This window comes from Antennarius striatus, chromosome 11 (assembly GCF_040054535.1).
Source record: "Antennarius striatus isolate MH-2024 chromosome 11, ASM4005453v1, whole genome shotgun sequence".
Lineage (NCBI taxonomy): Eukaryota > Metazoa > Chordata > Actinopteri > Lophiiformes > Antennariidae > Antennarius > Antennarius striatus.
The window spans coordinates 19,967,501-19,993,471 of record NC_090786.1 but is presented as its reverse complement, the minus strand read 5'-3'; the positions used below and the strand labels follow the sequence as shown (position 1 = coordinate 19,993,471).

Genomic DNA, 25,971 nt, shown 5'->3' with positions numbered 1-25,971 from the left:
AAAATTTTTTTTTTTAAAAAGCCCCATGAGAAATAATGAAATCTGAAGAATTATCTGTTCTGAAAGATTCTGGAAACTGTCCAAAGGACACACATGACCTCTAAGGAAAGGGAATGTGAGCAATGGATGTGACAATTTCAAATATGCCGACAAATGTCCAGCAAAATCAAGATATTGACTCTGTATGCCTCATTTGGAATGAATATAAACAGAAAAAGAAAATCTGATGTGGAGTAACACAAACCAGTGGTATGAAACCCCGAAACAAACGGTGCTTATAGATAGAAATCTCTTCCAACTTGAGGTGAGTACAACAAGATTTATTTTTGGAATATCAACACTTTATTACAAACGTGTCCGGGTATCAAAAACAGTCCGTGTCCCATCAAGGCTCGTTGCCGTTGACGCGCTGGTGCTGCTCCATGCGGCTCCTCCTCAGCATGTCGATGTGTTTGGCTCGCAGCCAGCCCTCTCTGGACAGCGACGTCTGTCCCTGGCTCACCGACAGCAACCTGCAGACAGACGCACAGTCACATGACCCTCAGACGCGTCGCAGCCCGATCACAAGACGACTCATGACGTCTCTGGATTATCACAGCGAGCATCGAAACTGTTAACAGGATAGAGATCCGTAATCAGACAACGGGCTTCTAGTTAGTCTGACCTTGTATATTCAGGAGTGTTTTGGATGCAACATGAATTAAAACAATCTCCTTTCTGGCTCTGGTGATATTTACACACAAATCACAGAAGCTTCACTTCGAAAAGGTCACACAAAAGCTCCTGGTCAACGAGGCAGCGCCAGACACTCAGTGAAATTAAATTGTCCAGTGGAGGAAAACTAATCGCTTGTTCAGATGTCGGGGCTGAGGCATCAAGGGAAAGGATGAAACCTTGACTGTAAGTCAGATTTTACCGGATGCCCTTGAATATAGCTCATCTTCAGAGCACCACTCCCACGGATATAGCAAGTCCTCAACATACAAACACCAATGGTTTCTGGAGGTTGTCTGTAAGTTGAACTGTTCGTAAGTCGTTATTTATTAAATTTCAATTTCTAATCACTATTTGAGGTCATTTAAATGCTGTTATGACTCGAAATACTAAAGTTCTATTCCCCAAGACTGACCAAAAAAAATAACAGGACATAAAAACAACACACAATGAAGCAAAATTGATTGTTTCCAGTTCAGTCGATTATACTGTACATCAGTTTAAAAAAAAAAAAACACACTAAAAATAATAAGTTTACACCACTTCACTCGACTTTGTCTATTCGTCACTCGTGACTCATGTGATTGTTTTGAATTCAGATTAGATTTTGCTCATTATTTAATCCTTGAGGAGAAAAAGAAGAAAACAAGGAACTCAAGGAACTCTCCAGCAGTTTTTTAAAGGGAACGGGGAACTGCGGGACAATCGTCGGAGTTGTGCAGTTGTTCGAATCTAGAATGTTTTGTAAGTCAAATGTTTGTATCTTGAGGACTAGAATGTTTGTAAGTCAAATGTTTGTATCTTGAGGACTAGCTATACTTCTGTCACTGAACCAATGAGGTGCTTGGGGGCGGGGACATCTGAGACGTTACGACACCAAGACTTTCGTACGAAGACCACTTCGCACCAGGATCACGATTGAACCCTTCACTGTATAAAAGGAAAGATCTGCTGATCATACCGATTGATCACCTGATTGATCACCTACCTGGCCACAACGAGGAGCCTGTGGAGATCCTCTGCCGATATGTTCTCTGGATCGTCCTTCCTCATATCTACAAAGTCTTCCTCAACCGCCTGAGGACACAAGAAAAGGTCACAAACACACGGATGACGTCTCAGCGCTACAGGTCGTCCGGCTACATCGAGGAACAGCTGATCCGGCGCTCTAACACCAACACCATCGTCACACCTGATAGAAAGGTGCGTTTGATTCGTGTCAGCCTCGGGCCCAGGAGTGTCTCACCTTGGTCATTTCATCAGAGATGGTGTAGTCCAGCCGGCGCGTCGCGCTCAGGTACATCCTGAACTTGTTCAGCTGTGACGAGGCCTGCGGATGCATGTGGATGCTGCTCAGATACTCTTCCATGTGGGGGGGGCTGACCTGAGGCTGCAGGCGCACCTGGCAGTCAGACTGTGGAGCGACAGAGGAAAACACAAACACTGATGCATAGAGAAGCCATGTGTGTGTGTGTGTGTGTGTCGTCTATTTTCTACAGGTGTTGCTGTGCAAAAGTTTGCCCTCCTGCTGTTTACATGCCCAGGTTGGCATTTTGACAAAGCCGGAGCTGCGTGACGCCAGATTGACCCCCCGGGTTGCCCACCAGCCCATGAGTTACCACCAACGCCCTCTCCTGACTTCTAATCAGCGCTCTCCGTTTGCAGCGCGCTGCCCTTCAATGCAGGACTAATAATGGCCGGGGCAGACTCCTCTCACAGGATTCTTTCTCCTGCATACAGCTGCCGCCATGGCAACCAATTAGATCAACACACTAGAATAGCACACAGCGCATTCCTCAGACTGTTGGCAACGCGGTGACACCCGGACCCAAAGCCGCTGGCGGGAGGGGCTGCTGCGTCCGACCAATGGCAGCTGAGACGACAGCGTGATGCCGGTTGGAAACAACCTCCAGCGCCAGACGCGGATTGGTGTCATGAGAGGCACCACCCCACTCTAGAAAGTGTGTGTGTGTGTGTGTGTGTGTGTGTGTGGGGTGAGTTCTCGCCGCGTCCTGCACATCCCATCACCCTCTCCTCACCGGCAGCAGCGAGCGGCCTTCGGACGCCACCAGCACGTTAATATTGCAGGGGAATTCCATCTGGTGGTAGTTAAAGTCATAATCGACCTTCTGCCACAGGATCAGGTTCCCCAGGGCCGTGACGTTCTGCACACCTGCACCACAAAAACAACAACAAACACACGGAGGAGCCGACCTAGTTAGCGTGATGGGAGATAAATCAGACTCGCTGCGTCTACAGGGGGGAGCAGGAAGTGGTTCATCCTGGCAGCAGATGGGCCCCCTGGTGGTCTGGAGAAGCCTTACCTGAGGTGTCCAGCTGTCCCTGTTCCAGCTGGGTCTCATCCAGGAAAAGGGAAGTGTTTCTGGCAAGCTGCAGCATCCCACTCACTAGTCGGTTGGCTACATAATCCTTCTTGGGCACCAAACGCATTTGGTTCATGTTCTGGAGGCTCATCCCCAGATAGAATGACTGCAGGGAGATAAAAGAAGTCTTCTGTCAGCTTCTCTGGTTGTCATTCAAAACCAACAGCAAACCGTGGCATGCAGTGATGGGCGTCGACCCACAGAGGGCACCAGCTGCTGGAGGATCTGATACAAGCGCTGCGTGTAGGAGGCGGCAGCGGGACAGCCACTCAGGTTTAAGCTGAACTTTCCAAGTGGAAGAACATCCCGTCTGGTGTACCTGCAAGAAAATCAGGATGGAAATGCTCCTGTGTCTTCAGCAACACGTCAGAAAGTGGACAGTGAAATGGACGTACACGTCAGAGACGAGGTGCAGGAGGAGGTACTCTGCAGCCAGAGCGTCTCCCAGGAGGATGTGAGTGAAGTACGTGAGCAGCTCCGTCCTGACGGCGGCCGTCTCACTCAGGGTAGAAGAACCTGAGGAGGAAGAGCAACGACTGATGTTACTATGGTTGCTACGGGTTACGGTGCTTCTAAAGCGTTGCTGCCTGATTCTTCCTCCTCCTGCTGCTGAGTCTGAGTCAGAGCTGAGGTTTTAATGAGGACACATTTTTACAAGTTTCTATTTCACGATTTTGTCTCAACCTGCTGGATCATTTATAACATTTAACATCTTGACATTTAGGCATGTAAAGAAGTCAAGTTATACACAGTAATAACTCAGGATACGAGTTTAATGTTTTGTTTGTCAGACGGATTCGAAGCTGGAATCGATAAAAATAATTTTATTTACTTTAAATGGGGAAATGTTTGACTTACGAGAACGGATCAAACTGGTACCTGGAGGTATTAGTGTACTGCTGTTTATAAAGCATGACATAAAATAAATAATTATGATATCCAAAGCTAATAAAAACCATCTGTTGAATGATAATAATAATATATATTTGCTTCGAGGAGTGATCGTCATGTAGTCACTATGGTAACAAACAGGACCAGCAAAGATGCTGGGGTCTCCTGTCGTCTCCAGCTTCAGAAATCCTCCTGGGGAGGATTTAGATCTGGCATGAAAATGATGTGTAGGACGACCGACGCATGGATGCAAATCAGTCAGGATTGTAGATACGCTTGTTTACTCGTCTGAAGCCGTGGGAATGGAAATTCTTCCCTGACTGTGACACGGATCAGGCCGACGGAACAGATCCTTCATCTGTTCAGTCTGGGATCAAACCGGGTTTGGACACAACCCAGCATCAGTGTCACACACAGCAGAGACAACACACACAGCAGAGACAACACACACAGCAGAGACAACACACACAGCAGAGACAACACACACAGCAGAGACAACACACACAGCAGAGACAACACACACAGCAGAGACAACACACACAGCAGAGACAACACACACAGCAGAGACAACACACACAGCAGAGACAACACAACAGCACCGCCGATTGTTCTTACAGTCGCTGTTCTCCTCCGGCGAGGCAGGGGGCAGCAGCGGGTTGTTGTGAGGCAGCGTCCTGGCGTACAACATGTGGAGGCGAGGAACGAGCGACGCCGGCGGGCTGTGAACCCTCTGCTCCTCGGCCGTCTCCATCAGCTCCGTGGGGTCGGCGGAGGAAGAGGAGCCGTCTCTGCGTGGAGACGTGAGGAATGAGAAACACTCGGCACCGACGACGCCACACAGGAAGCCCGTCCCGAAAGCCGTCTTACTTCTCGTCCGCCAGGGCGCTGAGAGCCGGGCTGACGGACAGGATCCCGAACACCTCCAGCATCTCGTTCAGTTTGAAGCCGTCCCAGTCCTCGTACACCTGCAACACACACACACACACACACACACACACACACACACACACACACACACACACACACACACACACACACACACACACACCCCTGTAAGCTTCTGCTCCACGTGTGGAGCTTCTGATTCAGTTCACAAACACAACACGACCATCACTGTTTAAAAGCTGCTGATGTCAGCAGCGTGACATCACACGGGCCTCCCTGAAAGACGTTCCAAGTTGACCTGACGTTAATAAAATGCCTACATTCACACACATGAAGCGTTGCTAAAAAACAAAATACTGAACAGTTTGTGAATTAAACCAGAAACCCTCATCTGGGACAAATTCCACACGATTTGTCACCACGGAGACAAAACAAACAAATTAGAAAACTCCCTGATTAATGTAAAACACCTCTTTAGTGACGGTACGTGTTTGTAGAGTTTTTTTTGAACAGATTTGCAAACTCTGCTTTGGGTGGGGAAACGGGTGGGTTGCTCATAGCAACAACAACAAACAAGACTCAAATGATTCTTGGAACTATTAAAACTGGAACTGCATTACAGGACAGAATTGTCCTGCATCATCTCAGACACACATGAAGGACACAAACAATCTGTATGTAAAATACACGCGGAACATGGGTTAATAAAAGTTTAAATTACCGTAAATAATAAGATAGTTTGTCGCTCTATCACGGAATTTGTTAATCTCGTGTGGCTCCTGGAACGCATTACCGTATTTTCCCGCACTGCACTATAAGGCACACCTTCAACGAATGGCCCCAGAATGGGGCGCCCAGCATTATAAGATGCATAAAATAAAGGAACTACTGTTGTGGCTGTGGTTGTGTTATGCATCCACTAGACTGAGCTGTGCTAAAGGGATTGCATTCACGACTCTGCGGCCTATTTTAAAACTTATTTTTTCATATATGAGGCGCACAGGATTATAAGGCGCACTGTCGGTTTTTGGGAAAATGAAAGGCTTTTAGATGCGCCTCATACTGTAATCGTAAAGAACGAGGGCGGACTATATATTATATATTGTCCTCGATGAGATGCAAGACAAACACCCTTCTTATGACGGCCCTAACAGTCCAGGGAACATGAATGAAAATGCAATCGGCACCCAAACCCCTTCCAGACTCACCTTGACCAGGCAGGAGGGGCCACTCTCTCCTGGTAGGGGGAAGTTGAGGTCCAGATGGGAGGCGGATGCTGCCTGACCGGAGGGGGCTTCTGTCTCCTGCCGCTTACTGTCACTGTTACTGTGATGCTCTGTGGGACCCTGAGGACCTACAGGAAGGCAACGATCCATATTCTGATATTCTTGTATATACATGACCTCCCAAGATGGATTGAGTTGCAGGTAAAAACATCTTCACACAATGTTCTCCCGTTGCATTCAGCCGCAAATCTGCCCCCCCCCCCATACCAGACTGCGGCTGCTTCTGTGGCTGTGTGTCCATGTCGTCCATGTCATCGTCGTCCTCGTAACTGCGTTTCTGTCTGGTCGGCACATACGAGGTGGAAGGAACCACTCGCGCTTGGCTGGAGGTGGCATAGCTGTGTGATGGAGTGAAGGAAAACAAACAGGCAGGAGATCCAACAATATGTGTGTGCAGAAAAGAACTCGAGAAAAAAATCCCTCGCTATGGGGATCCTGCTTCATGACATAATCTGGACTAGATAAGGATATATCTTTCACCCATGTATTTTCTCCTGGGATTGGCACACAGTAGAAAGTCTGTCTCTCCGCAGTCACAGTGTTTCTGGACTGAAAATCCACCTGGAAATAAAGAAGAATTCCTATCAGCAAAGCAGAATTTTTGGTTTCAGGATGTGATTCAGTCATGGAAGTCTTACCCCACATTCTGTCACATCTAGGTATTTTCCGCAGCGCAACACCTGGGGAATATTCAGATGGATAAATTACACTGACAATACAGCAACACGATCCAATTCAAACGCGTGCGCTGTGCACAAGACAGGGCTGTGCAAACAGCCGCATCAGAGAGAACAAGGAAGTGCTCACTTTAGCATTTGCAGATGGATCGACAGTCTCGTACACTTTCATGAAGAACTCTGGATCAAACATGTCTTGAATGAAGCAACGAAACTTCACCAGGCTGTTGGGCTTCAGGTAGTGAAGAGGGACATCGTTCAAAGATGGGACCTGCACCAAAATGAAGGCGGATGTTATTTACAGTTCAATGTGCTTGCAGAAAGACGTTGGCAGTTGCAGGCATCTTCAGCATCGTTGTGGAATATAAATCATCTCAGAACTACGTTACCAAGGTGTGAGAGTCCTTCTCTTTCAAATGATCTTTAAAGAACTCCGCTGCTTTAGCCTCCCAATCAAAGTTTAGATTGCTCTGGGAAGTAGCTGAAAAACAATTTTTACAACAGTAACTTGAATTTTCAGAACAATAAATTCTCAAGTAACACAGAATTCCACATTACAGCAAAATATGTTCAAAGAAACCAAGAGAAAGAGACCCAAAGTGTTTAAAGTGCATCATTTAAAAAAGAGACATTTAAATGAGATACATCAGAGTAGATGCATGTTATCAATCTGTATCATTTCTTTCTTTATTAAATAAAACTAGATCACCTCAACAAGCTGCTCATCATAAAAACTTAACTGTGACCACAGATGTTTTCTGTCACTCACAGCTGTCTTCACGTGGTGGGTGAGGACCCTGAATGCACCATGATGCTGATATTTAAAGAGGATGAATACACACAGGTCTTCGAGTTAAACCATAAATCAGGCAGACCGTGCAGGTAGTAAAAGAGTTTTGGTAGATTCAAAAGGTAGAAATGTTCTCATTTCCCTCCAAACCAAAAGCTTGTAATGATCGCGGTAGCTGGCTCGATGAGCAGCCATACATACGAGCCCGCAGCGAGGTTCAGGCGCTACAGCTAAGCTAACTGTCAAGGAGTGAGATAAAGTATCACTAACCAAACATCCCGTCAACAACACCGAGGGGGTTGGTAATCCAGTCATGTGTGGAAGCCATTACAGGCCGGTCACAGATGTCCAAACAGTATCAACTAAGACTAATAAATTTCACGAAACCGCTATTTTGTTAACTTTCGCACACGGGATCGAAGAAGTGACGGCGGGAAATTTACGTCACCGGACAAAGAGCGCTGTGTGCTTGGTTTGAGCACCGGGACCGACCGGAGAGTACGGGGCTATGCAATTGGTTGAATTACAACGTTGTTTAGCGTGATTGTTCTTGTTATTTTAGGTCGGTGGTAAAAAGTAAATATTTTTTAAATGTAAAATGTCTTCTTTGAAAATAAAATGTTCTTATTTTAGCAAACTTGAAAGGATATACAGTAATACATTGCTGTGAGTAGCCTATAGGGGGCAGCACTGACAGGAAGTGTTCGGAGTTTGTCTACAACCAACGAACGAGTCAAGTTGGCCAGCGTGACTTTAGTCGATCTACAAATACTCTGGCACCGTCTAGTCGTTTACACAAGCAATGGTGATGCGTTAATGATCATTGAAATCAATGGACGCGCGTGGAAGAGCTGTTTGGGGAACTACTGCCTGAATCCGGTAGTGGCTACGTGTAATTCGAGGGGAAAATGGCAGATAGAAAAAATAATAATGTCCCCAACACCAGTGCAAATCTACTGTTTAGCGGCGCTCCGGAGTTCAATTTCAACTTGCCTTTCATGCCCGTGAGTCAGGACACTGGGCCTGCGGTGCTGTCAGGAGGTGAGGTGACGTACCGACCAGCTACACAACGACATTTGGATGCGTTTACCGGGGCTAAGCTAACGAGCTAACGGGATACCTGTGCTGTTTACTGTAATTGTAAATAAAACAAAGACCAAAACAAGCTGCGTGTTTGAGAAGACTTCCGCTGGGGAGACGGCCGTATGTACAGGGGTGCGTTATGTCGACCGGCGCCGTGTCGCGTTATTAACATTTTATAAAGACTAGCTATTAGCTGATTTTAAAGCTTTAATCAGAAAAAAACCGAGGGATTGTGTGATGGTGACTCTCTCTACATACACTACTATGTCTATTCCAAAATTTCCAAGCTCGTCTGTTTTATGTATAAACAATACTTATTTAGTTGTTTGTCATAACAAAATTAAAAAATAATTTAATGACAACAATTTTACTTTAATGAACCCAAACTGTCAAATCCAGTCTGCAGTCAGGTGTTGTCCAGTGTCCTCTGTATTGTACGTACATTTGTTTTCAACTATAAAGGTTTTGCTCCTTTGTGTTGTCAGATGATTCCACTGATGTTGGAGAAGAAGACAGCTTTCTAGGCCAGAGCTCTGGGAACGGACCGGCCCCGTCGATGTTCAACTACTTCTCCAACCCTGTAACCAGCAGTGACCCCTTTGCATCCATCGGCCAGCCCCCCACCCCGTCGGCAGCTCCGCCTGCAGCGACCCCGGCTTCTGTTCCCAGCGGCGTCAGCACGGCTCCCGCTCCACCTCCAGGCCCGCAGATGAACCCTGCTCTTCCCGCATTCGGCAGCGCCGTCTACCAGAACCCGCTCGGCCGTCAGACTCCTCCACCCACCACGATGGCCCCACCACCTCCCCAGATGCAGCCACAGAGTCATAACCCGTACCGACACACCCCCGGCAGCAGCAGAGCCAGCCCTTACATCCCAGCACCAGAGATGCTGCCATCGACACACACACCTCAGCAGAACCCGTACGCCCTCAGCTCTCCCCCACAGACCCTACCGCTGTCAGGACCCACATTCACAAAGGTGATGAATGTTTATGTCTGTATCAGATACGTCAGTGATTTAATGAACTGATAATCAGGTTCTAATGTGTTGTCTCCTCAGCCTCCTCCCACACAGATTCATGCACCTCCACCTCCACCCAGTACTGGTGGAGCGATAGTTCCTGCTGGTCCCATGATGCCGTACAACTACAATGTCTATGAGCCTGTCCAGCCTCACTGGTTCCACTGCAAGCAAGTGGAGTCAAAGGTTGTGTGGCTTCCCTTCAGCATCATCGACTCTCTTCAGCTGGAGGAGACGTATAACTCAGGTGTGGAACCGTTTAAGCAAGTTATAAAGTTTTGGAATTCTCTTGATACGTCCATCTATCTACACCCAGAATACATTCATTAAAGGAAAATATTTTCAGATCTACCTCCCATCCTTTCCTTATTCTTTTGTGGGTTCTTTCAGTCTGCATCTGATCTCAGCTGTGTAAGCAGCTGGATGTTTATTCAGATGATCTACTGCTAAACCATCATAAAATCAAATCCATTGATAATTGGATGAATATGAAACAATTTAGACCAATGAGAATGCTCTCTGAATTTCACTTGACAAATTAATGGCAAGCCCAACGGAAGGAGTTAAAGGAAGGCGGTGCAGAGTTGGGAGAATTTGCTGTAAAGAAGAAGAAGTTGTGAAGTGTGAACAATAAATAGTGTACATGGATATAAACCACAGGTAGAAAACAGTTGTTGAACTGACAGAAGCATAGAAGAATAACAGTGACTGAATATATTTTTCAAGGTACTTTTTTAAGTCCATGCTTTGTTTTTCTTATCAATAATTTCACTGTAAATTGGGTCTAAATTACTGAAAAGCTCTCATTGTTTTAGTTCAACTTAACTTAAGTGTGTTCCTGTTGCCATATTTGGTTCAATTTTTATTGAACATTCTAACATTTACTTGTTAATAAAAATGAATGACTTTTGGTGAGTCATCACAGTGAATCTGTGTTCTTGCAGTTCAGCCAGACCCAGAAAATGTGATAGTTCGGACTGATGGAGGTCGTTACGACGTGCAGCTCTACGATCGCGTTCGGACGGCGGTCTACTGGGAGGAGGAGCCTACGGAGGTCCGGCGCTGCACGTGGTTCTATAAGGGAGACGCAGACAGTCGCTTCGTTCCGTACTCTGAGGAGTTCAGTGACAAGCTGGAGGTTTGTGTGACCAGAGAGAATGTGTGTCTCACTTCCACTTTGATTCTAACATACAGTTTCTGTGAAACGCTCTTTACGCTGCGTCTCTCGCTTCAGACTGAATATAAGAAAGCTGTGTCAACAAATCAGTGGCACCGCAGGCTGGAGTTCTCATCAGGGGAGACCATCGTCATGCACAATCCAAAGGTGAGCCCTGGTCTGATCAGTGTTGTGTGACGGTGATATGATGAGGAACTCTGTCAGTTTGATTCAGTGTGTTCTGTTTGGCTCTGCAGGTGATTGTGCAGTTTCAGCCCTCCTCCATACCAGATGAGTGGGGCACAACTCAGGACGGGCAGACCAGGCCTAGAGTGGTCAAGAGAGGGATCGATGATGATCATGATGAAGTGCCTGATGGTAGTCAAGTTCTTTGTTAATATCTGTCTGGTAATAAAATGTGTATTTATTATTTAACAGTCATTAGGTACGTTATTGGCTAGGCATTACTGTAGGACAAAGAACATTGTGAACACTAAAGTAAAATTCTGTTCACTGTTTCCAGGTGAACTCCCAAAGGTGGATCATCTTGTGTTCATGGTTCATGGAATCGGTCCTGTGTGTGACCTGAGGTTTAGGAGCATGGTTGAGTGTGGTGAGTGTCATACTGTCGTGTTTTATTTTGAAGTGCTTTTATACGCTCCACGGCGATTTTATTTATGGAACACATTGTTTGAATCCTGCGTTTCTCAGTGGACGATTTCCGCAGTGTGTCTCTGAAGTTGCTGCACAGTCACTTTAAGAAGTCGCTGGATGAGCACTCGATCAGCAGGGTGGAGTTCCTGCCGGTGCGGTGGCACACGTCTCTGCATGGAGACGCCACAGGCGTGGACAGGTATCAGTATATTTACAGGATATTAAGGATATCATGAGTATATCAATCTGAATAGTTTTACTGTGCATCATCTGGCCACAAATATATATAAAAGTTTACAGTAATCCCTCGCTTATTCATGCTTCAAGAAGATCAGCTTCATTACATCACAAATTTTTAATAGGTAGTCACGTGACACCATACACGCATGCTATTGGTTGATAGCATCCGTGTTCCGTGAGTCTCGGAATGCAGCTTTGTGCATTAAAAAAACACTTTTTTTAATACAAAAGTGTTTTAAACAGTCTAGTTGGGAGTGTGGGAAAAGGTCATACAGATAGAATGTGGTTTAATATCAGTATGGGGAGGGTTCATAAACGTTTAGATTACCGTAAATAATAAAATAAATAGTTCATCGCTATATCGCGGAATTTTAATTTTCACGGGTGTTCCTGGAACACATTAATCACGAGTAACGAGGGATTACTGTATTCACGTTTTTCAATCAGCCATAGCTGTTTTCTAACATAACATGAATTAAACCATCATTGCGATCGTCTCACCATCAGTAGCTTGACCTGCTTTGTAGGTAACAGGTTAGCTGGAGAATATCTCAGCTGGATCTGTGCAAAAGACGGGGTACACCCGGGACAAAATGCCAGCTCATCACAGGGCGATGAGTGTCATCTCTCATTTTCTTTAAAATCCAGGTGTGCCTGAAGACGGCACAGTGTTATTGAACGGGTTGTGTGCAAAAGAAACCCATTAACAGTTTAGCCTTCTCATAGGATTTGTTCACAATAAGAAAAAGTCAGAATATTGCCATAAGTGTAATTGAAGTGTTAAAAATTACCTTCTTTTTTTTAGGAGGATAAAGAAGATAACGTTGCCCAGTACTGGTCGTTTACGTCACTTTACAAATGAGACTCTGCTAGATGTGCTGTTCTACAACAGTCCCACTTATTGCCAGACCATCATGGATACGGTTGCCCTGGAGATTAACAGACTTTACGCTTTATTCATGAAGAGGAACCCAGACTACAGAGGAGTCACCTCAGTCTGTGGACACAGTTTAGGTAATAACTGTTCATTAGCCGTCACACCTCTGTCTTCGTTTTTCTGTGACATTTCTCTTCTGTTCCATCAGGTTCTCTGATCCTGTTTGACCTGCTGTCCAACCAGAAGAATGGATCTCCTTCGCTGACCACATCAATCACACCCATCGCCAACGGAGATGCCAAACAGGTCACCCACCAACCGCTCAAGCACACAGAACATTACCCTGCTGTGGAAAAACATTTTCCAGTCAACACACACCGGTGTAAACTGATCAGTCTCACTGTTAGCAAATGGATGTTGAAGTGTGTGTTTCATGTAAGGTGCCACCCGCTGTGACGCCACCCACAGCTGTGGACGAGGAGCCCAAAGAAGACGGGGAGGAGTTTGAGGATCTTTCTGCTGTGCTGGAACATCTGGGCCTGTCTGAGTACAAGAGCACGTTTGATGAGGAGGCCATTGATATTGAATCTTTTGTAAGAAGAAACTCCTTTTTATACCGGCATAAGTCTGGGGCATTGTGTGGTCTAAACGAGTCAAAAGTAAATGCAGCAGGACTCATAGGTCGAGCTGCTTGACCTATGAGTCATTTGAGATGCGAGCCGTCGTTTTGCTCATATCCGACATACGAGTCCTGCTTCAGGACACCACCGCTAGCTGGCGAATGAATACATCAGCTGAGACCCGATCTCATCCTCTTTCACAGAGTAACAACGAACCACACGTGTTCTCGTGACTTTTGCGTTTCTTTTCGTACTCTATCATTATCTATGTAACTTATATGTAATTATACACAGATGATGTCTGCATGTCTATTGGTTGATAAAAAATGTGTTTGTTTTTTCATAATTAAAGGAGTTTGGGGCTTTTTTTCAAGGCTAATAAGGACTAAAATAATTTGTTATTTTAAATGGGGACATTTTGTTTGACTTACAAGCTTGTATCTTGAGGTAATAGTGTACATTGGTTTCTTTAGGAAGTTGATGTTGGTGATTTCACACACAGGTTTCATCTTATTCTTATTGATACTAGTGCTGGCTCCTGACTCACTTCACGTCTCTCTCAACTCGCTTTAGCTTATGTGCACGATGGAGGACCTGAAGGAGATGGGGATCCCGCTGGGTCCCAGGAAGAAAATCACCAAGTTTGTCAAAGAAAGGGTAAATAAACAGGTGAGATTGTTAAAGCTGGACCTGAATTGACCAGCCAGACTGATTGACCTATGTGGGAAACTTGTTTATCAGCTTGATCAGTTCTCTATGGATTTATTTACAGTATTTTCCGCACTATAAGGCGCGCCTAAGAGCTTTTAATTTTCCCAAAAACCGACAGTGCGCCTTATAATCCGGTGCGCCTTATATATTAAAACAGTTACAAAATAGGCCATTCATTGAAGGTGCACCTTATAGTGCAGAAAATACTGTAATTAATTACTTTGGATGTTCAGGATCAATTATTATTTGTTTAGGAATTAATTCTTTAACTTGTATCTGCAGTTCAACAGATTATAATAAACTAAAAATGTGCAGTTTTCTCATGGGGGTGTCATATTGTTTGTTGTTTGATTAATCAGCTTTTTCTTTCGTCTGAATTTTTAAAAAAATGAACAGCAATGCGATGCGTTCTATTTTCTTCTTCGTCTAATGTTTGCAGGCTGTGCGTCAGGCGTCGCAGGAGAGAAAGTCAGAGGTCAAGGAGGTCAGTCAGGACACGACTCCTCCACCGGTGTCTGAACCTCCTCCTGATCCCCTGAAGAACCTCCCAGCTGGCAACGCCGTCTCTTCCATCCACGTCGATTACAATTACTTTAAAGTCGGCACTGGGCAGGTAGATGTGACGGTGGGCTGATGTTAAAGCTCCGACACCTGTTGCTTCACAACAGCTTCACTAAATGTTCTCCGCAGGTATCAGTGGTTTACCGCAATCTGGACTTTGAGCCAGTGAATTTCTTCGCCCTGGGTTCTCCAATCGGTATGTTCCTGACAGTCAGGGGACTGGAAAAGATTGAGGAGTCATACCAGCTGCCCACGTGCAAGGGGTTCTTCAATATTTACCATCCGGTACGAAGCCTCCACCACGTACACCCCGACGACTGCTACCACATATAAAAACACTCACCTGCCTCTTTGGCTGATATGGTAGCATGTTTTTAATGCTAACGCTTCTATTAGTGCACTGATGCATGTCCTTCATTCACATTTCTGCTCTTAAAAGGAGTTAAAAGTAGTTTCCACCTCAAACCTAGAGGCCCAAATCAACTACAATTATAAAATACAAGCTGAACAGCAGCTGAATGACTCCATGCATTATGACCGATGGCTTCCCTTTCAGCTGGACCCAGTGGCATACAGGATCGAGCCCATGATATTACCAGACTTGGACTTGAAGCCGGTTTTGATCCCACATCACAAAGGAAGGAAGAGGCTCCATCTTGGTATGAATGTTTGCTTACGCCTCCGCAAATTACTGAACGACTTCTGTCTGACCTGTACGAATAGACATGTTCACAAAAAAAAGTTAGTCATGGGTTTGTATTGAATGCTGCATCAAATACTGAACTGGGTTGTGTCAGAGCGTGTAATGTCCTCAGGTCAGGATTCTGTTTGTGTGACAGAAACACAAAGGATCTATTCTTCCATTCAAGCTCATGGTAATAAAACAGCCAAACAGAAGGTTCAGTAATTTCCCTGTTTTTAAAAATATATGTAAGAGGAAGTTCATAAGGTTTCAGACTGAGACGTTACAAGGACAGTATGTGTTTTGTTTTTGAGGCTTTTTTATGGTGCTATTAATACCATAAGCAAAACTACCTTTAAGAAAAGGCCAAAGTGTCCTTAGCTGATATCTGGGCCATTAACCATACAAATCTCCATGGTGATGATAGACCAGATAGATGCTAAACAGTTGGTGGAGTGAACTAACAGCGTCCTGGGGCTTGTGGTTGTGTTCCAGAGCTGAAGGAGAGTCTGACCAGGATGGGCTCTGACCTGAAGCAGGGTTTTATCAGCTCCCTCAAGAGTGCGTGGCAGACGCTGAACGACTTCGCTCGAGCTCACACCGCATCAGCCCAACTTCAGGCCGAGCTGGCCATCGTAGCCAATCAGATCGAAGAGCAGGAGAAGCAAGTGCAGGAGGGTGAGTTTCTCTGACTCTGAAATCATTTCTGTGCTTAGTCTAAAATAAATTCAACTGATTAACAGTTGTTTTCATAGAAGGAAATTCTAGATTAAATCAGTATGTGGTGTGACCGCGTTTTGTTTGACAGAGCACAAAATCCCAGAAGTCCCAGAGCCGCAGAAAGAGGAGGAGCCTCAGGTGAAAGTGGGGATGCTGAACGGAGGGAATCGCATCGACTACGTCCTGCAGGAGAAGCCCATCGAGAGTTTCAACGAGTACCTGTTCGCCCTCCAGAGTCATCTGTGCTACTGGTACCGACAACTCCACTTCATTCAAGCTTTACCTGAACTCTTACATACGCAAACTTGGTTGCATCGTATCTTAATTTTCCGACTTACTTCATGTCAATTCTCCTGTTTTCTTTGTAGGGAATCTGAAGACACCGCTCTGCTGCTACTCAAAGAGATCTACAAGTCCAAAGGGATCCACCCGGAGCAGATCGCACATTAAAACAATGAAGTACCTGAGATGAAAATGAGTGTTATGTATTCCCTACGTATGAGTGTGTGTGTGAGAGAGATGGGTGGTGGTTTATGTTCTGTGTTTTTTTCTTTAAATTTATGTTGTTGCTACTTCAGCGCACACCGTTTACAGGAGTGGTCGTGACATAACACGGGAGCCGAACACGGCACCCCTCGCGTCAGAATGATACCTCTAGACCAAATATATGTAAATACATGACTATTTCCTGACCAAACTCACGTTTTGCAAGTTTAACCGTTGCTGAAGTAGAAGCAAACCACTTCTACTCTGGTGTAGTTACAAACTGATCCCCTGTAGGGGGCAGCAGTGCTGCTTTTGGGTGACAGAGCCACACAAACAGTACAGTATATAAAAAGACAGGAAGTGACAAGAGGCAAAATAGTGAAACTTTGTTTTGGTAGTTTTATCTGCTGGCAGCGAATAAGATAAATTATTTGGCTAAACGAATCACATCCGCCCTTGTTGTCAAACCCAAATGCACATACGTCAAAACATGACCCTGACTCCGATCCACTCCCTCGGGTCGAGGACCGTATAGATAACATCGGTTCCACAACCTGATCAACTGGTTTCTACGTCATAAACTGTCAATCTTGCAAAATGTGAGTTTGTTAAAGAGTCGGTTACGTTTTTAGAGAAGTGGGACGAAGTCCAGCACGCTGGATGTTAGGGTCAGAGGTGAGAACCAGGTGTCCTGTTCCACCACCAGACATGGTTGGTCATTATCGGACCTCTTGCAGGAATTTCAGTACAGTTCCACTCCTGTTAGCTAAAGGTTCTGTCAGCTCAGTGCCATGTCCTGTCGTTTCTAGCAGCTGGGCCAGTCTGACTTCAAGAGAGTTCAGCTGTCATTGATCACCCATCCCTTTCTATTTGAGGATGTTTGTCGAGGCTTAGATAAGATACTGTACCATGGAACAGGAAGTTCCTACTGTGGGCACTGGTACCTATACTGGTGTCTACTGGTCATAACTTCTTGGTGTTCTTAGCGAGAACATACAATCAGAACCAGGGATAAATGCTCTGGGTTCCCGTGATCCTGAGCTACAACCTAGAAATAAAGCGTTTGGATCATGTGATGCCGCCGGCCAGCAGCTGTCAGACATTCACCTACTGCTCTCAGTTGTGTTTTCACCTACACACCGTTCCCCAAACCTGTTCTGTATAAACCCTCTGTCTCTCCTCACCATCCTCTTGGTGAGTTCAGCCTCTGAGGTTAGAATTTCCTCATTAGATGAACTGTATGTTTTTCCATTCCTGGGGGTAGTAGGACACAGGCCTCTATACATTCAGAGTATTTCTCTGAATAAATATTAGTCAGGTGGTTTATGAATACTAGTCAGGTGAATGTTATCTTTGTGCATTTTGCTGGTCAGATTCTCCGACCCGCGCTGCTGCGAAGGTAGTCAGGGTTTACTTTTTTGTTGTTAGCTATGTCCGACACCTGCAAGCGAGAGATATCTCTCCAGCGAGTCCTGGGTCTGCCTCTGGGTTTGTTCCCAGTTGGACATGCCTGGAACGCCTCGGTAGAAAGGCGTCCTGACGAGATCCCCCCCCCCCCCCCCCAGCTGACTCCGTAGCAGCGAGTCTACCTGAAGCCTCTACTGGATTTCCGAGGCCCTCATCCATTCTGTAAGACTGAGCCCAGCCGCCCAGAGGAAAAGCATTTCAGCCACTTGTACTCGTAATGTTACCTGTGAGGGTCAGGGTCAGGCTGAGATCTTGGTGTTCAGAGGTTGTTGGGGGGGGGGGGGGGTTGTGGCTCTCATTGCTCACCTAAACCTGTCTGAAACACTTTCACTTGTTTTGTCACTCTGGATTTTCCTTTTGCTTTTATTTTCTATCTGTGTAGTTTATGAAGATGATTAATACCATTGTATTACGCCATTTGTCTTAAATTAAGAGGCAAACAAGTTTAATGACAAGTTTGATATGACATTTTTATAGCATAAATTATAGACCTGTTCCAGTTTTCCTTACATATGCTTCAGAGTTAAATGCTGCCAGTAGAAACGACACAGCAGCAGTGAATGCAACCGTCTAAGTTTTATTTCATGGTCACCAATTCAAAATAAAACATTTCCTTGCACGGGTTCTTTCTGGTTGTTTTGTACCGCTCAGAGGAGGAAATTACATTTTTCCTGCTGGGTGAAGAGACATGAAAACTTTTTACAAGAAGTTGTGATAGTTGTAAAACATGTTAACAATACACAACAAAATATAAAGTATTTACAAGACTGATCGAACATTCCATCGCCGCCCAGTATTAGGAATCAGTGCTGTGAGGAATTTTCACTGGGCATTAAGGATAAATCTTGGTCATGGTCCACGTAGATGTGATGTAGAGCTGCATGCTGTCAGCAACACGCCGATATATTAAACCAATCACCCCGGAAGATCACCAGCAAACGATAAGCATGACATAAAACACACACAAAAGGTCCCTTTTTAACCACACTGCCGGTCTGAGGCATCCTATAAATAATAAAAGAGCAGACTGGCTTCATACACAACTGAAGGTGTATGAAGGTGGAGGTGACAGAACGTCAATCGACCTGCAGACAGCTGGGAATCAGGAGCAGCTTGTTCTGAGTCAAAGTGCGACTTCATTCCTTTTTACTCTCCAGTAAAAACATCCTTGGCAAGTTTTATATCAATTTCGTTATTTGTAACAACGTCTTTCCTAAAAAAAAAGACAATTTTTCTCACATTCAGTAACATTTTGAAGGCTCTTGGTCCTGTTTTTACAACTACAGAAGGGATAAACAAGAAGGTGGATGGGATGGTGGGGCGTGTACCAACAAGGAAATCAAACTTTGGAATGGATCCAGACACAGTAGTCATACAAAAACATTTCCACTCCACTGATTTTGCGACATTGGTTCAATGGATTATCATCAAATATAATTTACGACATATTTTGGATCAGTTTTTGACGTCATTAAAAATGGCTGTTGGCAGAAGTTAAACTGCTGTAGAACTCCTCGGATTCTTTTGGGAATGTAGAAGTCATGTGGAAACGAGACGTCACATCCGACCGTGGCAGGTCATTCGGGGAAAGTGAAAATGGTGGAAAAAAAACTTACACTGTAGTTTTTGAAGCAGTCAGATTGGAAATGTGTTTGAAAACACAAGGTGCGTTACATTTTACACGTCCGTTTTCCTCCAGTTCAGCGATGTGTTGGTTGGTTTTTGATCAATCTGTGGTTAATACTGTTTTAACACCTGTGCCGTGCTGTGAAGCTTCACATTAATCACTGTTCAGTTCTGTACATTCATGTGTCTACAGCTGTGCGGTGAAATAAGATCCATGTAAACAGGTCTTGCTGTAGTTTGTTCATATTACCAGCATTTCACAGTCCTGACGTCGGAGCAGCGTCGGCTACACAGACGCTAGATCAGTTTTCTGTTTTGCTCTGAGTCTTGAAGGCCTGTTTGCGTAGATGAGCCTCGATTTCCTCACGGAACACCAGCATCCCCAGGTGGGAGTGAGAGGCCTCGTTCATGGCTTTGGACTGGATGCACATGCGGTACTGCTCCGGGGTCAGCTCGTCTGCACACTGCTTCTCGTGCCACAGGTGGAACAGACTGGACACTGGTGTTCGTGTCACTATCAGGTCACTGCGAAGGTACTTCCTGTACAGGTGGACGTCCTCCACACCCCAGCCTTTCACTTCAAGATCGAAGCCACCTGGGGATAAAATCAGTTAACGAACTGTGAGATAACATTAAGACCCATGTAGGAGATACAGTACAGTAGAACCTCCACATGATGAGTTTTTAACACGTTCTGTGACTGAGTTTGTAAGTTAAACATTTAAAATAAGTAAATCGCTTAATATGTCCCAGCCTTGTAAAAAATCCAGAACCCCCTACATTATGAAAACAAAAAAACTTTCAACTAACAACTAATAGATCTGCAGACTTTACCTGTGCACAATTAATTATATATAAGTTATATAAACAATGATCAAGTATGAATAGACACAAAAGTCACATGAACACACAAGCTATGTCTTTACTCCACCAATGAGAATGAGATCCGGTCTCACTGATGCTGTATCCATCCGCCAACTAGCGGTGGTGTCACGAAGCACGACTCGTATCTCGGATTTTTGCTCCTATGTCGAACAAAAATATGGACCGAGCGACGGCTCGTATCTCAAATAGCTCGTATGTCGAGGTACAACTGTATACTAAATAAAATCAGTGCTTACCGATATTTAGGAAATCTGAACGATATTGACACGTCATTCCAAAGCCAAAGTCTCTCCAGAATCCAGTATCTTTTTTGTGAATCTTAAAACAGACAACAAAAAATCAAATCGCACATATGAAATCACTATCAATTTATATGACAGGAGGTAAAAACTTATTTTTAACACAATGATGTTTCTCTTCTGTGAAGAATGATTTATAGAGTTTGACACATGATTGTGAAAAATGGGGAAAACCCCCCCCCAAATATCTCTGTAAGTGTGACAAACAAGCAGACCTGAACTACAACTCACCAGCTGGAGTTCAATGGCAGGAGCCAGATCTAAGTTTCCATACACGATGGCGGGATTGTACAGACTGAACACAACCGGATAGAAGACTCTTTTTTCTACAAAAGAAACAGTAGAAAAAGGTAAAAGTAGCTCGGACCATGTCTGTGACATTCTGACACAAAACATGCTATTAAGCAATGACATTGAAAATTTACTTGGAGTGGCGTGGAGACGACAGGAGTTTAGAAACTCAAGAGAAAAATGAATGTCGACATCACAGAAGAACATTAAGACGTCGCCTTTTGTCCAGGCGTGGGCTCCGATATCTAGACCCCGACCTCGTGAAAACTCCTCGTCCACTGGGATCAGGGTGAAATTGGAGAAGCTCTCCTCCCTGAAAACAACAAAACCACAAGGTTTAAATTCACCTGTAAAACTATGAGCGAAGAAAATCAATCGCGGTTTGTTTGTCAGTGAAACAACAGACCTTGACATTTTTTCCAGAGAGGACTTAACCTCCTGGAGGCCTTCCTGCCCAAAATAGACCACTGTCAGATGCACTCGTCTGTCTTGCTGAATGCACACCTCCCTGAAAACAGGTTTGATTGACGTGATGACAACAAGACTGAGTTTAAGCGTCAGGGATACGAGGGTTCAAACGGGTTCATTCGTACCTGAAGTTTTGTAAGAACTGTGAGAAGGTTTCCACTCTGCCTGCCAGCGGCACGATGATGTTGATAACCATTCCCATCGTCTCTACGGATGTGCTCCTGACTTTCATTAAGGGTCCAAAAGGCCTGAAGAGGGTGACGTGACGGAAGCTGCTGGAATCATCTTTGGCAAAGAAGAGCTCATAGAGCGTCCCTTTGTCTCGCTCGGTCCTGTAGAGTCCTGACGAACACGAGCAGATCAGAAACAACACGACACCAAACACTTCTCATTGTGTGTGGTCTGTCTGTCCTACCTTCAGCAAAGTGACCTTCAGTGTAGGTTTGTCTCTGCATCGGCACGTCCTCCTCCACGCCATCCTCCTCGTCGGGGTTGTTGATGATGTCCAGCGCAGCCTCCACCACCTCCACCAGCTCGTCCCTGCGATCCCGGCGCACGGGTTTCTCCTCAGGGTGCCGGGTCAGCCCCATCTCCAGCTGATACACTTTAGACGTGGTGAAACTCTCAAAAGGAATCAGGGCGTACTCGCTGGGGTAGCGTGACCCCGTATTGACCTCAGCTTTGTGGATTTGAGAATGAAGGTACTCCAGTAAGTCTCCTGGTTCTTGGTCCTTGGTTTCGGCCAAGCCCTGCAGCCCAGGAGGTTCCTGCTTGTCCTGCAACAGCTTCAGCTTGTCGCTCATTTCCTGGAGCTCCTGCTTGAGCTGGGCTATCTGGTGCTTGAGACTGGTGGCTCGGTTCAGGTGGCGTTCCTCCTGTTCCTGCAGGAGTGCCTGGTAGTACTCTTTCCCATAGTTCTCCCCTGCTAGGCCCGGTAGAACCATGCTGATGTCTGCTGGGGGGGTGCACTCATGAAGGTACACGAACAACACAACCACCAGAAGCAGAACGAAGCCCAGACAGAGCCACCGGAGCCGGCTGTGGAACGTCAATCCTCGCCTGCTCATCATGCTCACATAAAAGCTATCCCTGTCTACATTTCTTTTCCTCTCACATTTGTATTTAAATTCAGAAATTTAATGAGGCCTCTTTGTCATTTTACTATGCAGGTGTCATTCCTCTGCTCATGATAGTCCGTGTTTTCATCCTTTGCTTCTTTATAAATCGATGCGATGATCATCTAGGGACAATCACTGAAATCCACATAAAGACAAAACATTATTTATTATATATCCATTAATAAAGATTTTTTTCTTTTTCAATATATTTGTTCTGATCAAAACAGCAGATTATCTGTCAACACTTCTTGTTATAGTAGAACAAAAACACTTTTCTGTCCAACGGCAAACAGGATTATAAATTTCAAACGTCTCATTCAAACCTAAAGAAAAGGGATTGAGCTAACAGCTAGCGCTCAGCTAAACAGCAGCACTGATAAACTGGTGGCGAACACACAGCAACAGCAGGCGACTCATGACCCGCTTCCTGTTTGACTGATACTTTTCAAAATAAAAGAACACAATTCTCTAGAATCTGAAAATACAAACCAGGAAACAACCAATAAGAAACGAGCACGTCACTCTGAAAAACAGATATTCTGCCCTGATTAGGATATCACATTTATGATAATGAGACGCCAAGATGTTAACAACAGAGAGATTTGTGTTTGTGTTGTGGACTGATGTTGGGATGTTTAAATGATTTTTTTTAACATTCTTTTTCCCTGAAAGAAACAGAGCTCTGTTTTTAAGTAATGATTTACTGTTTTTAAGTACTGATTTAATTCAGTAATAGGAAAAAGCTATAGAAACTCACCTGCCATTTGTCCCATCTGTTCAATTCCAGTTCAACTTCAAAATCCACCCCCAGGCATGGTTACTGCCAGACCTGCTAAATGAAGATGTCACTTTAATGAACCTGTATGACGAGAACAACCCAGTGAGGGCGGAAGAGAAGGAGAACAAGTGTAACGGTATAGTGATCCCCTATGTGTCTGGAGTGTCTCAAAAACTGAGGAGGACCTTCAACAAACACCTGTGTATTTTAAGCCAGACAACACCATCCAAAAGACTCTGGTCCATCCAAAAGACACTGGTCCATCCAAAAGACACTGGTCCATCCAAAAGACACTGGTCCCTCCAAAAGACACTGGTCCCTCCAAAAGACACTGGTCCATCTATAAGACACTGGTCCATCCAAAAGACACTGGTCCCTCCAAAAGACACTGGTCCATCTATAAGACACTGGTCCATCCAAAAGACACTGGTCCCTCCAAAAGACACTGGTCCCTCCAAAAGACACTGGTCCATCTATAAGACACTGGTCCATCCAAAAGACACTGGTCCCTCCAAAAGACACTGGTCCATCTATAAGACACTGGTCCATCCATAAGACACTGGTCCATACATAAGACACTGGTCCATACATAAGACACTGGTCCATCCAAAAGACACTGGTCCATCCATAAGACACTGGTCCATACATAAGACACTGGTCCATCCATAAGACACTGGTCCATACATAAGACACTGGTCCATCTACAAGACACTGGTACATCCATAAGACACTGGTCCATCTACAAGACACTGGTCCATCCATAAGACACTGGTACATCCATAAGACACTGGTCCATCCATAAGACACTGGTCCATCTATAAGACACTGGTCCATACATAAGACACTGGTCCATCCATAAGACACTGGTCCATCTATAAGACACTGGTCCATCTATAAGACACTGGTCCACCCAAAAGAACCCACAACACACAGTCAGAAGACCAATCTGGTGTATGCAGTTAAACACAGCGAGGAATGCTCAGATGTCTACATAGGAGAAACCTAACAACCACTACACAGAAGAGCCAACTCATCAGGACAGGACTCAGCAGTCTGCCCCCCCCCCCAAGGAAGAGGGACACTCATTTCAGAACGTCCAGTGGATCGACTCAACAGCTTTTGGATAACCATGACCTGGATGACTGAGAACCTACACAGACAACTCCTTTCAGGATACCAATGTTCAGATCTTGGACAGGGATGACAGATGGTTTGTGAGAGGAGTGAAAGAACTCATCTTTGAACAGGGGGGGTGGTCTGCAACATCACCTTTCGTCCATTTACAATCAGGTCCTTTCGAAACTCCCGTGCTAATAGACCTCATTAGCATACAAAGGCTTGGTGAACACCCCCATTAACCATTGTTGAGGAGCCAGACGGGTTCAGCGACTTCCGTTGGAATGTGAATAGCACTGAACACACCCCACGGGGTTAATCAGCTGGAAAAACCCCGGCCAACTTCTGAACAAGAAGCCGCAAAAAGTCTTCAGGAAACTTTCTTAAAGTGTAGAGGATTGATTTAAACAGCTTTAGATTACCATGACCTGGATAACTGACAACCTACAGACATCCACCCACCAGTGGTGGCGTCCCCAAGCACGACTCGTAACTCGGATTTCTGCTCGAATGTCAAACAACCACGTGGACTGGTATCTCAGATAACGAGTATGTCAAGTTTCTACTATAACCTGAAATATTCCTTTGGGGGAAATATTTTTCTGAGACGAGACCGAGGGGAGGATTCTGTTTGACGCCGAGAAAACTAACAGCATTCCATTAACACAGCAGGAGGTCACCAGTTAAACATGGTTGTGTAAGAGTGTGTTAGCGTGTGTGTCAGTGTGTGTGTGTTAATGTGTGTGTTAATGTGTGTCAGTGTGTGTATGATAGTGTGTGTGTTAGTGTGTTAATGTGTGTGTGTGTTAATGTGTGTCTGTGTGTTAGTGTGTGTGTTAGTGTGTGTGTCAGTGTGTGTGTCAGTGTGTGTGTTAATGTGTGTGTTAATGTGTGTCAGTGTGTGTGTTAGTGTGTTAATGTGTGTTAATGTGTGTCAGTGTGTGTGTTAGTGTGTTAATGTGTGTGTTAATGTGTGTGTTAATGTGTGTCAGTGTGTGTGTGATAGTGTGTGTGTTAGTGTGTTAATGTGTGTTAATGTGTGTCAGTGTGTGTGTGTTAGTGTGTGTCAGTGTGTGTGTTAGTGTGTGTGTGTTAGTGTGTGTGCGTGTGTGTGTGCGTGTGTGTGTGTTAGTGTGTGTGTGTTAGTGTGTGTGTGTGTTAGTGTGGATGCCTTTCCATGAATCCTCACAGGAGCTCCTAACAGACCCCATGTGGACATCAGTTCCTGACCTGAGGCTCACACAGACTTGTGTTACACAACGGGTTATTGATCTGATTGGTGATCGATCTGAACGTGATCCACACCCCCTGGTGTCCTTCAGAGACCCACGACCCCACTGGAGGTGTGTGGACACTACCACTAGTCCCACAGTGAACTAACATTTTTTCCATTGGACAACGTGACCTTTAGCCGGTTGTTATGGCTACTCCAGCGGGACTCCCGGTGAGTCAGGCTTCACCCCGACACGGGTTCTTTCTCAGTCC

General features: G+C 45.1%; 3 protein-coding genes across 8 annotated transcripts in view; 1 reads left to right on the top strand and 2 right to left on the bottom strand.

Moving 5' to 3' along the window:
• Positions 1-24: 24 nt before the first annotated feature.
• Positions 25-8,077, bottom strand: mcmbp (minichromosome maintenance complex binding protein). 3 transcript variants are annotated; one of them, XM_068326909.1, is made up of 16 exons: positions 7,898-8,075; positions 7,227-7,318; positions 6,968-7,108; positions 6,799-6,840; positions 6,632-6,721; positions 6,368-6,500; positions 6,083-6,228; positions 4,857-4,954; positions 4,605-4,777; positions 3,494-3,614; positions 3,300-3,408; positions 3,039-3,204; positions 2,754-2,887; positions 1,961-2,128; positions 1,703-1,791; positions 25-512 (listed from the first exon to the last, which is right to left on the bottom strand). In XM_068326909.1, the coding sequence occupies exons 1-16, from the start codon at positions 7,953-7,955 to the stop codon at positions 386-388; spliced, it is 1,887 nt and encodes a 628-aa protein (XP_068183010.1). In that variant the 5' UTR covers positions 7,956-8,075; the 3' UTR covers positions 25-385. The 3 variants fall into 3 exon arrangements, with proteins under 3 accessions (XP_068183010.1, XP_068183009.1, XP_068183011.1); XM_068326908.1 differs by having other exon boundaries at positions 26-512; positions 3,300-3,417; positions 7,898-8,074; XM_068326910.1 differs by having other exon boundaries at positions 473-610; positions 3,300-3,417; positions 7,898-8,077.
• Positions 8,078-8,509: 432 nt separating this feature from the next.
• Positions 8,510-19,800, top strand: sec23ip (SEC23 interacting protein). Of its 2 annotated transcripts, none has more exons than XM_068326974.1 (18): positions 8,510-8,668; positions 9,196-9,689; positions 9,771-9,978; positions 10,676-10,869; positions 10,966-11,055; positions 11,145-11,265; positions 11,411-11,500; positions 11,599-11,740; positions 12,587-12,795; positions 12,867-12,964; positions 13,099-13,251; positions 13,852-13,947; positions 14,429-14,602; positions 14,680-14,835; positions 15,107-15,209; positions 15,728-15,910; positions 16,041-16,203; positions 16,321-19,800. In XM_068326974.1, exons 1-18 carry the CDS (start codon positions 8,536-8,538, stop codon positions 16,400-16,402), a joined length of 2,889 nt encoding a protein of 962 aa, XP_068183075.1. In that variant the 5' UTR covers positions 8,510-8,535; the 3' UTR covers positions 16,403-19,800. The 2 variants fall into 2 exon arrangements, with proteins under 2 accessions (XP_068183075.1, XP_068183076.1); XM_068326975.1 differs by lacking the exon at positions 8,510-8,668 and adding an exon at positions 8,707-8,842.
• csgalnact2 (chondroitin sulfate N-acetylgalactosaminyltransferase 2) overlaps positions 18,357-25,971 on the bottom strand; it is a 7,915-nt gene continuing 300 nt past the window's right edge. Inside the window, exons 2-9 of one of the 3 annotated variants that reach the window (XM_068326977.1) lie at positions 23,350-23,424; positions 21,890-22,727; positions 21,600-21,816; positions 21,413-21,514; positions 21,141-21,319; positions 20,947-21,041; positions 20,653-20,734; positions 18,357-20,126 (exon numbers count right to left, since the gene is read on the bottom strand). In XM_068326977.1, coding sequence (XP_068183078.1) covers positions 19,834-20,126; positions 20,653-20,734; positions 20,947-21,041; positions 21,141-21,319; positions 21,413-21,514; positions 21,600-21,816; positions 21,890-22,544 — 1,623 coding nt within the window. In that variant the 5' untranslated portion in view covers positions 22,545-22,727; positions 23,350-23,424 and the 3' untranslated portion in view covers positions 18,357-19,833. Of the gene's footprint in view, positions 20,127-20,652; positions 20,735-20,946; positions 21,042-21,140; positions 21,320-21,412; positions 21,515-21,599; positions 21,817-21,889; positions 22,728-23,349; positions 23,452-25,971 lie in introns of all 3 variants that reach the window. The other 2 variants (XM_068326976.1, XM_068326978.1) reach the window with 2 other exon arrangements.